We start from the raw sequence: 16,908 nt of genomic DNA, 5'->3' as shown, positions 1-16,908 counted from the left end.
TGGTTCTGTTAGGGGGCGTGGTTCTGTTAGGGGGGCGTGGTTCTGTTAGGAGGCGTGGTTCTGTTAGGGGGTGTGGTTCTGTTAGGGGGTGTGGTTCTGTTAGGGGGCGTGGTTCTGTTAGGGGGGCGTGGTTCTGTTAGGGGGCGTGGTTCTGTTAGGGGGGCGTGGTGTCAAGCCCCCCACAGGCTGAGGTTCTGTGAGTCTGTGCCTCAGACCCACCGGGCGGAGGACGTGCCTCTTAGGGCTCGCGCTCGGGAGATGGGGGTATTATTAGTTGCTAAGTTTGCAAATTGATTTAATTAAGTCTGTGAAATTCCGCTTTGCCCACAAGAAAACGGTGGTCAAGTGATGCGCGAGACGTTGATGTATGTGAAGAAAGGTTCTACTAGTGTATCGCTTTTGCAATCCACTTGTTTTTGGCCCCTTTGTTTTTATGAAGCACGACGCTGCCTACCAAAGGCTGTTTTTAGACGGTGGATCCAGGCTGAACGCGTGTTCTGAGGACCTGTAAAGCTCGCAGTGGAGCTGAGTCTAGCGCGTTCCCGGGATAAATCACTTCTGTCACTTTTCAAAGTCTTTTCACTCAGGGAAAACTACAGCGTTCTGCTGCGTCAGGCGGGATACAAGTAAAAAAGAAAACCCAGTTTAGGAAACTGTAGAACGGCACAAATCAGAGTCTTAATGAGAGGGGGGGGGGTCGGGGGCTTTGGGGGGGGTGGAAAACCTGCTCATGCAAAGAAATAGTGGTGGAGCCGGCTCTGAGGCAGTGGTCTTACTGCGGAGGAGTCTGCTGCCCTGGCTTTATCCTCTGTTCCCCTTTTTAAAGTTTGTTTGTCAAATCCACTTTCTCCAAGCCGTCTCCCTTCCGTTGGTTAACCCTTGTTTGTGTTTGTTCCATCTTTCTCTCGCTCTAATCCTCCTTGTCGGTTCCCTCAGACGTCCGCCTCTCCCAACCCTTCCTTCTGAGTTGTACTTCCTCTGATGCTCTCTGTTTTCCTGGGTTCGGACTCATGCGTCTGTACCTGGACGGCGAGGAGGGGACGGCCCTATTTGAACTCTTAATTGCCCGGGAGTCATTTCATCAGCGTTCAGGTGACGGTTCCACCGGTGACATCATTCTCCTTCATCAGCCTCGCCTTGATGCCCGCCCGCCATTGATGCTGGCCCCGCCGCAGACGCCCGTACATAAAGCGCTCGCCAGGAACGCTGAAATGTCAACCATTCTGTGCAAATCAGGAATGCGTGCGCTTAATGCACCGGGCTGGGCGGCTCTTTGATGGCTGCTGAAGACTGCAGCCGTGCGTCGGGGCCACGAAAGCTTTGTCTGTTTTCCGAGCGTCGATCATCAAAGCCTCGGCTCGGTATCCTCACTCTTTATTTATTTATTTCCGTCTCCACTTCCGCTGCGAGCCGCCGCGCGGTGTGACCTTCATTGCAGACGGGGAAACAATGCAATGCCCTGAGTGTGGCGCGCCTTTTGTGGGCGCGTGCATTCACAAATCAGCCCTCGACACCCCCCCCCCCCCTTGAGCCCCCCCTTGTCCTTGAGTGACAGAGCGTGCAGAATGGACGGGCGGCGCCTGTTGCGCCTCACTTCCACCGTTGATATCCCGCCTCCCAGACGCAGCGCTACATAAATTCCTCAGAGTAATCGGAGGAATGGGAGAAAGGCAGAGCGTGTGCGTTTGCATGTGGCCGTGGCTGCTAACGTGAACGCTTGTTACGTGTGTGTGTGTGTGTGTGTGTGTGTGTCCTTTATTTATCAATGTTTTATTACCTTTTATTTCTTACCTTTCAGGTGCTTCCCAGACAGACGTGTGGTCTGTTCACTCACACCATCTTCTACAAAGACTATCCGGTCAGCCCGGACGAGCTGGACAAGCTCATCAACGGGGGCGAGCTGTTCCTCACCGTGCTACTGAACCCTGTTAGTCACACACACAGAGAGACACCAACACAGAGAGACAACAGGACAGAGAGACACCAGCACAGAGAGATACCAGCACAGAGAGATATCAGCACAGAGACACCAGCACAGAGACACCAGCACAGAGACACCAGCACAGAGACACCAGCACAGAGAGACATCAGCACAGATACATACCAGCACAGAGACATACCAGCACAGAGAGACACCAGCACAGAGAGACACCAGCACAGAGACATACCAGCACAGAGAGACACCAGCACAGAGACGCCAGCACAGAGAGACACCAGCACAGAGAGACACCAGCACAGAGACATACCAGCACAGAGAGACACCAGCACAGAGACGCCAGCACAGAGAGACACCAGCACAGAGACATACCAGCACAGAGACATACCAGCACAGAGAGACACCAGCACAGAGACACCAGCACAGAGAGACACCAGCACAGAGAGACACCAGCACAGAGAGACACCAGCACAGACGGACACACAGACACACACACACCAGCACAGACCTTCAGGCAGCACACACACAGCTTCCCTGCCTTATTCACACCTCCTCACCTCTACGTGTCCCCCCCCAACAGATCAGTATTTTCATGACCCACCTGTCCAACTACGGCAACGACCGGCTGGGCCTGTACACCTTCAAGAGCCTGGTGCGCTTCGTGGAGACCTGGACCAACCTGAAGATGATGACGCTGCCCCCCATCCAGCTGGCCCAGAAGTACTTCAGCCTCTTCCCCTCGGAGAGAGACCCCCTGTGGCAGGTGAGCGGCATCTGACCCAGCCCTTTGGCCTGGGGGGGTTATTGACTCTGACACACGGAGCCGGATCCCCCCCAGACCCCCCCCAGAGCCGGATCCACGGAGGAAGAGAATGTCAACGCCGAATTATTAACAAGCAAGCGTTCAAAAGCAATAAAAGAGATGGGAGATGTGGTTTGAGGGGGGGTAATTTGTGCTGTGGGTGTGAGTTTAGCGGCAGGGCGACGGTTTACTTTATTTGCGTCGTAAATGCTATTGCTTATCTGGTGCTTGTATTGATTAAAGATGGCCGGAGCCCAGCAGTATGTTTGAGGATAAGAGGCTGTAAAGAGGAGATAGAGGGACTTATTGACCTTTCTGTATCTCGCCCGATTGGATATTTACTTACAGGAGGAGGTTTGGAGAAAGACTGGGCTGTTAATTCATTCTCATCTTTTTATAATGTTTATCGTGGGTAGTTCTTGTCCTTTTACATTTACATTTAGGGCATTTAGCAGAAGGTTTTACCCAAAGAGACTTACAATAAGTACATTTGTCAGAAGAAAGAGAAACAATAATATCTCGCTGTCGGTACAGTAAGGATGTTTCAAGGGCCAAGCTCTCGTTCTTGTGCAGGAAGCTCGTTCCACCACTGCGGTGCCAAAGCAGAAGAGTTGTGACTTTGTGTGCGACCTCAGCCTGCTCTTACGGGGGCAGGCCGCCCGCTGGGGTAGATGAGCAAAGGCATCGAGCTGGGGTGTGCGGTCTGACCAACGATTGGAGGTAGGCAGGGGCAGTTCCTTTGACCGCCTTGTAGGCCAGTCCCATTGTCTTGAAGCCGATGCGAGCTACCTCGAGGAGCCAGTGGAGGTCCCTGAAGAGGGGGGGTCACATGGGAGACTCCTGCGCTGAGCTCGAGGCGCGCCGACGCGTTCTGGGTGCGCTGCAGAGCTTTGACAGCGGAGGCAGGGAGTCCAGACAGGAGCGAGTAGCGCTAGTCGAAGGGGAGATGACGGGGGCTCGGACAAAGAGCTGAGCTGCTTCCCTCGTGAGGAAGCATCACCGTGGCGATGGCCACGGGCCAGAGCTGATTGGCCACTCTGTCATAGAGGTTCCTCGAGGCCGCTGACGGTTGCTCCAAAAAGCAAAATTGTGATTGTTGATCTTTTTCTGTCGCTACAGGACCCCTGCGAGGACAAAAGGCACAAAGACATTTGGTCGAAGGAGAAAACGTGCGACCGCTTCCCCAAGCTGCTTGTCATTGGCCCTCAGAAGACAGGTAACCACCGGCATTTACCGCCCCCTGCAGGTCATGTTGGGTTACGCAAAACCACCCTTTACTATAAAACGTTTTTTTTACAACGTTCTTTTGTTCTCGATTATCATTCTAAATGATCATAAATTCTTAATGTCATTAAGAATTAGAATAAATTTGAATAAATTTGACATGAACAAAATCTGTACCAAATACTTTTTAAATTCTCTCTCTTTCTGCTGCCGGCCGACTCTATTCGCTCCTCGTTCAACAACGTTTCTTTGCTGGGTGCTGAACGTCCTCCCACCTTGTCCGCCCCCAGGAACCACCGCGCTCTACCTGTTCCTGGGCATGCATCCAGACCTGACCAGTAACTACCCCAGCAAGGAGACCTTCGAGGAGATCCAGTTCTTTAACGGACACAACTACCACCGGGGCATCGACTGGTGAGCAACCCTCCCACAGCCTCCACCCCACTGCACTGTAGTTATTCATTATTCAACCTTTATTATTCAGGGAAGGCCGTTGAGATCAGGGTCTCTTTTTCAGTGACGCCCTGATTACAACAACATACACATCAAAACGGGAATGCAAATGTACAATGGATTCAACCAGAAGAACATTACAATACATAGAAATAATACAATGGGGCAATTAAGAAAGCTTTTTAAAGCAAGAGCAATACTTATTTAATGTAACTTCACTCATCCCCTTCAACGCCTAAATTGAGACCATCGCTCTGGTTCCAGTGAGTCCTGATGGTTTGAGTCCTGATGGTTTGAGTCCTGATGGTTTGAGTCCTGATGGTTCCAGTCCTGATGGTTTCAGTCCTGATGGTTCCAGTCCTGATGGTTTGAGTCCTGATGGTTCCAGTCCTGATGGTTTCAGTCCTGATGGTTTCAGTCCTGATGGTTTCAGTCCTGATGGTTCCAGTCCTGATGGTTTCAGTCCTGATGGTTTCAGTCCTGATGGTTTGAGTCCTGATGGTTTGAGTCCTGATGGTTTCAGTCCTGATGGTTTCAGTCCTGATGAAGTCCTTGTGTAGGCTCATGCATTCCCTGCCCGCGCTATCGGTGTAACTCTTACTGAACAATACAAATATATATATAGCAGGGATGCCCGTGTCTGGATCTAGATGCAGCTATCCACTGCCTCTATAGTTCTTTCATTTTTCACAATGCCAATGATTAATGCCTCTGGCTCCGCTATCTCCCCAAAACCATAATTCAGAAGAATGTATGGAGGGGATAAACAAGTGAAATGTAAAAATAGTTACTGATCGCTTAGTGCAATTCATGCACATTTGAATATGGGATTGCATTTTTCCTTTCTTAAACCCACTTAATATAACTTAGGAGGTGTATAATGTATGCTGGTGTTTAGAGATCAAACTAGGTGGAAATAATGGCTATTCCATGGTGTTGTGGTCTTATCCTAGCTATCTTTGTTGTATATGGGGAATGGGTTAACCTAGTGATAGTTAGTGCTTGGCACTTGGTTCTATGATCATCCTTATCGTACCGACAGAGGTATATTGTTGTTTCTCTTTCTTATGACTAATGTACTTATTGTGAGTCGCTTTGGAGAAAGGCGTCTGATAAACGGCCTGAATGTAAGACGGTCCAAACACGGGGTAGACCGCCTGCAGTCACCCCTACTAACACCACTCCCCCCCAGGTACATGGAGTACTTCCCCCTCCCCTCCAACACCAGCTCAGACTACTACTTTGAGAAGAGCGCCAACTACTTTGACTCGGAGGTGGCGGCCCAGCGGGCAGCGGCACTGCTGCCCAAGGCCAAGATCGTCACCATCCTGATCAACCCCGCCGACAGAGCCTACTCCTGGTACCAGGTCAGTAGACCGGGGGACAGCTGGGGGCATCACCGCCACCGGCAGCAGAGCCCGCACCACTCAGAACCCTCACCATAGAGCCCTCAGCATAGAGCCATAGAGCCCTCACCATAGAGCCCTCAGCATAGAGCCATAGAGCCCTCACCATAGAGCCCTCACCATAGAGCCCTCACCATAGAGCCCTCAGCATAGAGCCCTCACCATAGAGCCCTCACCATAGAGCCATAGAGCCCTCACCATAGAGCCCTCACCATAGAGCCCTCAGCATTGAGCCATAGAGCCCTCACCATAGAGCCCTCAGCATTGAGCCATAGAGCCCTCACCATAGAGCCCTCAGCATAGAGCCATAGAGCCCTCACCATAGAGCCCTCAGCATAGAGCCATAGAGCCCTCACCATAGAGCCCTCACCATAGAGCCATAGAGCCCTCACCATAGAGCCCTCACCATAGAGCCCTCACCATAGAGCCATAGAGCCCTCACCATAGAGCCCTCACCATAGAGCCCTCAGCATTGAGCCATAGAGCCCTCACCATAGAGCCCTCAGCATTGAGCCATAGAGCCCTCACCATAGAGCCCTCAGCATAGAGCCATAGAGCCCTCACCATAGAGCCCTCAGCATAGAGCCATAGAGCCCTCAGCATAGAGCCCTCAGCATAGAGCCATAGAGCCCTCACCATAGAGCCCTCAGCATAGAGCCATAGAGCCCTCACCATAGAGCCCTCACCATAGAGCCCTCAGCATAGAGCCCTCAGCATGGAGCCATAGAGCCCTCACCATAGAGCCCTCAGCATAGAGCCATAGAGCCCTCACCATAGAGTCCTCACCATAGAGCCCTCAGCATAGAGCCCTCAGCATGGAGCCATAGAGCCCTCACCATAGAGCCCTCACCATAGAGCCCTCAGCATAGAGCCATAGAGCCCTCACCATAGAGCCCTCAGCATAGAGCCATAGAGCCCTCACCATAGAGCCCTCAGCATAGAGCCATAGAGCCCTCACCATAGAGCCCTCACCATAGAGCCCTCAGCATAGAGCCATAGAGTCCTCACCATAGAGCCCTCAGCATAGAGCCCTCACCATAGAGCCCTCACCATAGAGCCCTCAGCATAGAGCCCTCAGCATAGAGCCATAGAGCCCTCACCATAGAGCCCTCAGCATAGAGCCCTCAGCATAGAGCCATAGAGCCCTCACCATAGAGCCCTCAGCATAGAGCCATAGAGCCCTCACCATAGAGCCATAGAGCCCTCACCATAGAGCCCTCACCATAGAGCCCTCAGCATAGAGCCATAGAGCCCTCACCATAGAGCCCTCAGCATAGAGCCATAGAGCCCTCACCATAGAGCCATAGAGCCCTCACCATAGAGCCCTCACCATAGAGCCATAGAGCCCTCACCATAGAGCCATAGAGCCCTCACCATAGAGCCATAGAGCCCTCACCATAGAGCCATAGGGTCCCTACCATAGAGCCCTCAGCATAGAGCCATAGAGCCCTCACCATAGAGCCATAGGGTCCTCACCATAGAGCCCTCAGCATAGAGCCATAGAGCCCTCACCATAGAGCCCTCACCATACAGCCCTCACCTCCATCCACATTGTGGGTGTCTGTAGTGGAAGACTCGACTCATTGATTTGAGTGATTCTGTGCAATGATTATCGTAAGAAGCTTTATTTTTTTTATTTTTTTGCATCGGACCCAAGGCGCTTCACATGTGGGAGACACTGAACAAGAGTACAATGAAATAAAGGAATATGTGTGTGTGTGTGTGTGTGTGTGCGCGTGTGTTCCCCCCCCAGCACCAGCGGGCCCACGAGGACCCGGTGGCGCTGAAGTACTCGTTCCAGGACGTGATCACGGCGAGCCACGAGGGCCCCCTGCGGCTCCGCGGGCTGCAGAAGCGCTGCCTGGTGCCGGGCTGGTACGCCATGCACCTGGAGCGCTGGCTCTCCCACTACCACGCCAGCCAGGTACGGCAGGGGCGCACTGGGAAGGATGTGTGTTGGAAATCAGGGTCCAACCAGTACGGATCAATAGTTCTAGGATGATGGATCAAGCACAATTAATGAAACATTGAACACAATTTGAAAAAGACTGTATGCTTAATGAGATGGATGTAGGAATGTTCTTCATCAATGTGACATCATCAAGGTGACATCAGGAGTAGGGTGTAGGAATGTTCTTCATCAATGTGACATCATCAAGGTGACATCAGGAGTAGGGTGTAGGAATGTTCTTCATCAATGTGACATCATCAAGGTGACATCATGAGTAGGGTGTAGGAATGTTTATCATCAAGGTGACATCATGAGTAGGGTGTAGGAATGTTTCATCATGTGACGTCACATGATGAAAGGTGACGTCATTAGTGGGATATAGGATGGCTGATATAAACATTAATAAAAGGTGTGTTTTCTTTAAAACCTCTCCTCCTCCGTCCCCTCCTCTTCCTCTAGCTGCTGGTCCTGGATGGGCAGATGCTGAAGAGCGAGCCAGCCTCCATCATGGATAAGATCCAGAAGTTCCTGAGCCTGAGCAACGTGGTGAACTATCACAAGATCCTGGCGTGAGTCCCGCTGACGAGTCGACGTTGACCCACGCTTCATCCTTGTCTTGCATCGTCTCTCCGATCTGTTTCCAGACCGTTTAGTCGGCTGGAAAGAACAAGTAGTCTCCTTGAATCGATACCGCGAGTGCACACATCCTCGGCAGGGCAGGCCCCAGTGGGAATGGAACCCCCAACCCTAGCCGAGTGAAAGCCACGCTCTCTAGCGCAAATGCCTTTGAACAATTCAATTCAATTCATTTTATTTGCATTAGTGATCGACCGATATATCGGTAGGCCGATATAATCGGCCGATATTTGCGTTTTTTACATGTATCGGTATAGGCCGATTTTTTATTTATTTATTTATTTTTTCCGGCATGATTTACCGACAGTTCGATAAATGTTCATTTTTTAAATTAGACATTGTAACATTTGTTATCATCATTCTGTCATTTTCATGATGTAAATTGAGGGAGCAAAAGCAGTATCGGCTTAGCCTGGGAATCCAGACCCCCTTCCAGAAAGCTGCAGGGTCTGGCAACGGGTAATGAAAATGGCCCAATGGCCTATATTGATACATCGGTGTGATTGATTAATGTTCTGGGCCCAGAATATACACCAGTATATTTCTCGTTCCCAGAGTGACTCGCTGAGCAGATTCAAATTCTGCTCTCGCGAGAACTCTGGATTTCCAGGGTAGTATCAGCTCCAAATATCAGCTCAAGGAAATCGGGCATGACCCTTAATCACCATTCCAGTCTCAAAGGGCTTAACAGGCCAGATACTTATGACACCCCCCTGACCCAAGACCCCACAAGGGCACGAAAAAACTCCCTTAAATCAGAAAGGAAGATATCTTGAGAAGAAGCGCAAAGTAGGGAATCCCTCCTTCCAGGGATGAACAGCACTCTGCCTCAATACAGGGTTAAGGTTAGGTGATGCTGGTTGGGTTGGGGTTAGGTTAGGGTTAGGGTTAGATAATGCTGGTTGAATGCTGGGGTTGGGGTTAGGTGATGGGTTAGGTGATGCTGGTTGAATGCTACAAACGTCTGGAACGTGTTTCTGTGTGCAACAGGTTTGACCCCAAGAAGGGCTTCTGGTGTCAGCTGCTGGAGGGAGGGAAGACCAAGTGTCTGGGGAAGAGCAAGGGGCGGCGGTACCCCGACATGAACCCCGAGGTACGCTCACCACTCCTGATCACTGTGTGTGTGTGTGTGTCATTAATGTAACATACACATTTTAATTCGGGCACAAAGGAGGCGTTCCACTGTAATGGGGGTAATTGCCTGTGTGTCTCAGTCCCAGGCGTTCCTCAGGGAGTACTACCGGGACCACAACATAGAGCTGTCCAAGCTGCTGTACCGGATGGGCCAGCCGCTGCCCAGCTGGCTCAGGGAGGAGCTGGTTCACAGCAGGTAGCAGCCCCCCCTCGCTCTCTCTCCACCCCCTCGCTCCATGCCGGTGGCCTCGCTGCGGTGCCCACCTCGGAGGGGGGGACGGCCCCTTCCCTCCCCTCTTGAAGCCCCACCTCCCCATGGAGGAGGTGGTCCTGAAGAGGATGGATTCGGGGGGAATGGAGTAGCTGTTGGAAGCAGGGGACCAAGGGGGGCCGTGGGGATGGAGATGGACCAGCGCCCAGCCATAAGCCCCCCCCCCCGTGGTTGAGATCGGAGCGACGGCAGCGGGGGGAGAGCTACAGCTGACAGCTGTTGAGTTCAGCAGCGAGGACCCTGTTCTGGGATGAGGGGGGACAGGGTCTGGAGCAGGACCTGGACCTGGAGCAGGACCTGGACCTGGAGCTGGACCTGGAGAAGGACCTGGAGCAGGACCTGGAGCTGGAGCAGGACCTAGACCTGGAGCAGGACCTGGAGCAGGACCTAGACCTGGAGCAGGACCTGGAGCAGGACCTAGACCTGGAGCAGGACCTGGAGCTGGAGCAGGACCTGGAGCTGGAGCAGGAGCAGGACCTGGAGCTGGAGCAGGAACTGGAGCAGGACCTAGACCTGGAGCAGGACCTGGAGCAGGACCTGGAGCAGGACCTGGAGCAGGACCTGGAGCAGGACCTGGAGCTGGAGCAGGACCTGGAGGAGGACCTGGACCTGGAGCAGGACTGTACCTCCACGACTCTGAAAAGTTCCCGAGACACTCAGAGGAAGACAGTGAATCATGGGAACTTCCCCCAACACACACACACACACACACACACACACACACACGCACACACACACACACACACACGTACACACACGTACACGTAAAACCACTAACCTGACCATCTCATGGTGCGTCAGGCCTTCTCCTGCTCTCTGTCTCAAGGATTCAAAGCAAGGAGGAGCCGGACTGAACGGGTGTGGGGGGGCAGCATGGAGAGGTCGGCGTCGTGACCCCTGACCCCTGACCCCTGAACGACCAACAGATGCCCCCCGCTCTCTCTCCGTTGGGTTTAGGGTCCCATTTTGAACAGATGCGAGCAACGCATAAAGTACAGACATGGGTGTAGGCTGTGATTGGAGCAGAGGAGAGGGGGCGGGGCAGGAGTTGAAGATGCCTTCTGGTTGGTTGAGGACCTGTGGGAGGAGCCCGAGACAGCTGGCGATTGGCTGGGATTCTTTGCCTTGGTAGAACTCTAGTTATTGCGAATACAAGTGCCAGGACGACGGAACCTTGAATAGAATATTACCACGTGGACATCAGATAAAACTATAGTTTGTTTGGTCGTTGTTGTTTTTTTTTTTGCTTTTGTTTTTATTTTTTATGATAGATTTTCTTCTTTTTTTTACTCAGAGTTTATTTGTAATAACTTTTCTATGATGTTGGTGACACATTGTTATAGAATGTACCATACATGATTCAGCGAACAAGGGACTAGGTGTGTCCTGGCCTCGATGGGTTAAACTGTTGCTTTGACTTTCCCTTTAGTCATTTTCATGACCACGGAATTGGCTAAAGACGGTAACTGACAAAACGACGAAAGCACAATATTTAAAGCTCTCTGGTAACGGGAAGCACACTCGAGTGGACGATCCTGCTGTCTGTGAAGATAACCCTAGCTAGCTATGTTAACGGTCTGGGAGAGATGAAATGGGATGTACATACTCCATGCTGTCCATACCAAGGTTTAATTTAGGAAACGCATACATTTTGCCCCCAACAGCCCCTGGTTAATTTCAACAAATTGAGATTTTATTATTCAATTTTTTCAGGAGGGCCAGAAGTGAAGGCGCTGCGAGGCGAACCAACAGTATGAAAGTCAGCGCGGAGGTTCCGCCTCAAACAAGTAGATGCCAAGCCTAGACGTAAAGGAGCTGCTCTCACCGCAATAGTTTTGTACAGCGTACCCGACGGAATAACAATGCACACATTTGTCCTTTCATTTCCTTCCTTTGTATTGTACATAATATGCAATGGTTGGTATCCCGAGTTAATGAATGTGTTCTGTGGGCCGCCGTGCCCTATCAACTCCCCGGTGTGAAGTGTCAGCGCTGTATTAAAGGGCGAGGGTGCGTTGGGTCCATTACCGCGTGCGTTGAAATGACTCATCCCCAACTCACATCCACTCACTGCCAACTGTTGTACAGTGCTACCGAATCTCTCCATATAAAGTATTAAAGTGATAAAAATGCATAACAGCAACGATGGTACTAATCCCAGTATGGACTGTATGATACAGATTTGTAATTGTTGTCGATAATTTTTACAGTGTAACTAATATTGTCGGTGCTTTTTAATTTGCAAATAAAACACCACTGTATTTTTCAGTAATTGCTTTTTCCTTCTTTTTTTGGATGCCTTCGTCTTGCAATTATACACACACTGTCACTGATCATTGCTGTTTGAGCACAGCAAATGGGGCCTTGCAAATGTATTGAGGTATTCATGGCTAACAAATTAAAATTAAATATTACCTCATTAAGTTTTATAAAACAAATCCTAAAGTTGTACCAATGCTGCAATGACTAATCGTTTCCAAATGGTGCCATATCTTATCACGTGACTAAGATCTGAGCTTGCCATGGACACCTTACCTTATGTTGCAGACTGTACTACCTGTCTGTCTGTTGCAGACCGTACTGCCTGTCTGTCTGTTGTAGACCGTACTGCCTGTCTGTTGTTGCAGACCGTACTGCCTGTCTGTCTGTTGTAGACCGTACTGCCTGTCTGTCTGTTGTAGACCGTACTGCCTGTCTGTTGCAGACCGTACTGCCTGTCTGTGTTGCAGACCGTACTGCCTGTCTGTCTGTTGCAGACCGTACTGCCTGTATGTTGTTTTAGACCGTACTGCCTGTCTGTTGTAGACTGTACTGCCTGTTTGTCTCTTGAAGACCGTACTGCCTGTCTGTTGATGACTGTACTGCCTGTCTGTCTGTTGTAGGCCATACTGCCTGTCTGTCTGTCGTAGACGTACTGCCTGTCTGTTCCAGACCGTACTGCCTGTCTGTCTGTTGCAGACTGTACTGCCTGTCTGTCTGTTGTAGACCGTACTGCCTGTCTGTTGTAGACCGTACTGCCTGTCTGTCTGTTGCAGACCGTACTGCCTGTCTGTCTGTTGCAGACCGTACTGCCTGTCTGTTGTTTTAGACCGTACTGCCTGTCTGTTGCAGACCGTACTGCCTGTCCGCTGTTTTAGACCGTACTGCCTGTCTGTTGTAGACTGTACTGCCTGTCTGTCTGTTGTAGACCGTACTGCCTGTCTGTCTGTTTTAGACCGTACTGCCTGTCTGTTGCAGACCGTACTGCCTGTCTGTCTGTTGCAGACCATACTGCCTGTCTGTCTGTTGATGACCGTACTGCCTGTCTGTCTGTTGTAGGCCATACTGCCTGTCTGTATGTTCAAGACCGTACTGCCTGTCTGTTGTAGACCATACTGCCTGTCTGTCTGTTGAAGACCGTACTGCCTGTCTGTCTGTCGTAGACGTACTGCCTGTCTGTTTTAGACCGTACTGCCTGTCTGTTGCAGACCGTACTGCCTGTCTGTCTGTTGCAGACCGTACTGCCTGTCTGCTGTTTTAGACCGTACTGCCTGTCTGTCTGTTGCAAACCGTACTGCCTGTCTGTCTGTCGTAGAAGTACTGCCTGTCTATCTGTCGTAGACCGTACGGCCTGTCTGTTTGTTGTCGACCGTACTGCCTGTCTGTTTGTTGTCGACCGTACTGCCTGTCTGTCTGTTGCAGACCTTACTGCCTGTCTGTCTGTTGCAGACCGTACTGCCTGTCTGTTGTAGACCTTTCTGCCTGTCTGTCTGTTGCAGACTACGGCCTGTCTGTTGATGACCGTACTGCCTGTCTGTCTGTTGTAGACCGTACTGCCTGTCTGTCTGTTGAAGACCGTACTGCCTGTCTGTCTGTCGTAGACATACTGCCTGTCTGGTGATGACCGTATTGCCTGTCTGTCTGTTGCAGACCGTACTGCCTGTCTTTTGCAGACCGTACTGCCTGTCTGTTTTAGACCGTACTGCTTGTCTGTCTGTTGCAGACCGTACTGTCTGTCTGTTGTTTTAGACCGTACTGCCTGTCTGTTGTTTTAGACCGTACTGCCTGTCTGCTGTTTTAGACCGTACTGCCTGTCTGTCTGTTGCAAACCGTACTGCCTGTCTGTCTGTCGTAGAAGTACTGCCTGTCTATCTGTCGTAGACGTACTGCCTGTCTGTTGTAGACTGTACTACCTGTCTGTCTGTTGTCGACCGTACTGCCTGTCTGTCTGTTGTAGACCGTACTGCCTGTCTGTTGTTTTAGACCGTACTGCCTGTCTGTCTGTTGTAGTTCCCCTCCCTTGCTGTAGGCGGGTGCTGCTTCTGGTTCATCAAATTGCAGAGAAGTGAACTTTCTCTAGAGTTTCTAAACCGGGCTTCTTGTGATTCATCCAGCATGTTGTTAGCTTCCCCCCACACTCAAACACGTTACCTCTTCTTTTCTCTTTCCTCTTTTTTAAATCAAAAGCACCCCATCAGGCTTCAGGGAGGGCTGTGACATGGTGCCTGACTGCGTTCCAGCTCTCCTCTTCGAGGGATACAGGCCAGCGTTGTGCAGAACTCTTCATAGCGTGCTTAGAGTGCTGCTTCTTCCCTGAACCCCCAAACGCTGCCCTCTGAAGCTGGTCCAAGCTGGTGCTTGGCTCCCCTGTGGCTTCAACCAAGAGCAGCCTTGTTTTTCACAGCCTGTGTGTGTCTTGTACACTTGGCGCCATACCTACACTGCTGATATATAATCTATTCGGTTGGAGTCGGCCTCTAGCAACCCGTTGCCCAGTCGGCCAATAGCAGTGCAGCATTTTTTGGATGAACTTCCATAAAAATTGTAGGTCTGTCCTTTCTCCTACTTTGTTTCAATGTAATTTCATGTTGCAACAGTAATTTGATAGGTTACTTATTTAGACTCCGTTAGATTATGTGCACTTGTTTGCACCCAAACAAACAAAGCAGATGAACTTTAAAATAAAATGTACCAGTCAGGAGGTCCTTTCTTTGAGTGGGTCAACGAGGGTGAAAAACAGACAATTATTAATCAATTTATATTTAACCTACAGTGAATTCTAGTTCTGTTATTGCATTGTTGGATGTTTATCATTTTAAATAGTATTGGGTAATGTTAGTCTGACCGGTGTTGTCTATCAAAAAAGGAATTGACCACTTGTTGTAGACCATACTGCCTAGTTCATCCCTTTAATTGGATGAACTATGATGCAAATTCATATTCAGAGATAAAACTCTGTGATAAAATTAACTGTTGATCGTTCTTAAAGGGGTTCCTGTGGTTTCACTCTAACAATGCAGGCCTATTTGGTCTGGAAATGATATTGTGGTTAAATCCAATTAGGATATTCATTTAGAGTATCTCATTAAACCCAATGACCTTTTCAAATCCGTCCATGACAAATGAAAACACTGCACTCTGTCATTGTTTTTCAAGAGGCCCGATGAACAGGAAACAAATCACTATAATTAATTGTAATAACGCGATAGGACTACTTCCCCTTCTAATTTGCTTCCCCCAACAATTGTTTGTTTTCCTCGTTACCATTGTTTAGGGGTGAGGGTGTGGATGCTTCCTCTTTCCCCCCGTTGTCGTTGTCTGTCTGACAATAAGCTCCAACAGTCGTGCTTTTGATGCACGGGCAACCCTGGCCTGCCTGTGGCTGTGATGAACAAACCATGAAGGAGAATAAGTATCAGAGGGACTTAAGAACAGGAGGCAACCCGTTTTCAGGTAGTAGGAGTGAAATGAAACACATCTTATCAGGCTAGCTATGAGGGATTTGTATACTAGGCTTTGATACTTTGCAGTGCTGCCAATCCATGTTCATGTACATCTTGTGGACAAGATCGCTTCTCTTTGAACGATTCGTTTTTTAACTAAGGGAACTGGTAGATCTGTATGAATGAACGGCATGTCACTTCTCAATGACTGATGAAAACAGTAACACTGTCAAGACATCCTCGACGCTTCGTGTAAATGTCACAACATGGGAACGTGTACCCTGATTCACAGTGTCTTCAAAGTGATGTCGTTTATATAATTTATCATATCTTCTTATAATGTCATTTATCATTACTTGTAATGACAGGTTTCCCAAACGGGAAGACGTTGCGGATGTCAGTGAGTAAAAGCACATGGAAAAGCTCCTTCTGTACAGAAGCGTCAACAGCCTGTCCGAATGCCAGGACACACCGCTGGTGGGGCTGGGGTATTTGGGCCATGAAACTCATTAATAAATGGATGCTGACGTGTGCTAAGTAAATCACAGTTAATTTCCGTTCCTTCAGCAGTATTCCCAGTTTCCCCCGTTCAATCAGTCCTTCAGAGCCCGACCTGCGGAGCCTGAAGGAACAGATGGAGGAGAGCGAGCGAGTGGGAGGTACCGAGCTATAGGGCTAGGGTTAACCCCAACCCCATAACCCTAACTTTAACCCACAGAGACGCCACAGGGTCAGCTGATGAGCTATAGGGCTAGGGTTAACCCCAACCCCATAACCCTAACCTTAACCCACAGACACGCTACAGGGTCAGCAGATGAGCTACAGGGCTAGGGTTAACCCCAACCCTATAACCCTAACTTTAACCCACAGAGACGCCACACCTGGGCAGCTGATGAGCTATAGGGCTAGGGTTAACCCCAACCCTATAACCCTAACTTTAACCCACAGAGACGCCACAGGGTCAGCTGATGAGCTATAGGGCTAGGGTTAACCCCAACCCTATAACCCTAACCTTAACCCACAGAGACGCCACAGGGTCAGCTGATGAGCTATAGGGCTAGGGTTAACCCCAACCCTATAACCCTAACCTTAACCCACAGAGACGCCACAGGGTCAGCTGATGAGCTATAGGGCTAGGGTTAACCCCAGCCCTATAACCCTAACTTTAACCCACAAAGACGCCACACCTGGGCAGCTGATGAGCTATAGGGTTAGGGTTAGGGTTCACCCTTAGTTAGGGGGTTAACCCTGGTTTAGGGTAAGGGTTAACCTTAACTCCAACCCGTTTCTGCCTCAGGAGTTGGAATGCCGGATGTGTTGATTTGCTGAGCTTCCCGATGACCATTCCCCCATTCCCGAACCAGAGAGATGGGTGCCAGGGGCATCCTTCTCA

The 16,908-nt window shown here is 50.2% G+C and overlaps 1 protein-coding gene across 1 annotated transcript in view; it reads left to right on the top strand.

Annotated features, from left to right (window-relative positions):
• ndst1a (N-deacetylase/N-sulfotransferase (heparan glucosaminyl) 1a) overlaps positions 1–9,873 on the top strand; it is a 48,194-nt gene extending 38,321 nt beyond the window's left edge. The window contains exons 7-15 of the mRNA XM_079744426.1: positions 1,799–1,927; positions 2,517–2,699; positions 3,858–3,954; positions 4,253–4,376; positions 5,608–5,782; positions 7,575–7,745; positions 8,232–8,341; positions 9,399–9,501; positions 9,623–9,873. Of these exons, the coding sequence (XP_079600552.1) occupies positions 1,799–1,927; positions 2,517–2,699; positions 3,858–3,954; positions 4,253–4,376; positions 5,608–5,782; positions 7,575–7,745; positions 8,232–8,341; positions 9,399–9,501; positions 9,623–9,742 (1,212 nt within the window). The 3' untranslated portion in view covers positions 9,743–9,873. The remainder of the gene's footprint in view (positions 1–1,798; positions 1,928–2,516; positions 2,700–3,857; positions 3,955–4,252; positions 4,377–5,607; positions 5,783–7,574; positions 7,746–8,231; positions 8,342–9,398; positions 9,502–9,622) is intronic.
• Positions 9,874–16,908: the final 7,035 nt, after the last annotated feature.

This window comes from Pollachius pollachius, assembly GCF_949987615.1.
Source record: "Pollachius pollachius genome assembly, chromosome: 10".
Taxonomy (NCBI): domain Eukaryota; kingdom Metazoa; phylum Chordata; class Actinopteri; order Gadiformes; family Gadidae; genus Pollachius; species Pollachius pollachius.
Note: the sequence above shows the minus strand (reverse complement) of the source record. Positions and strands in the feature narration are given on the sequence as shown.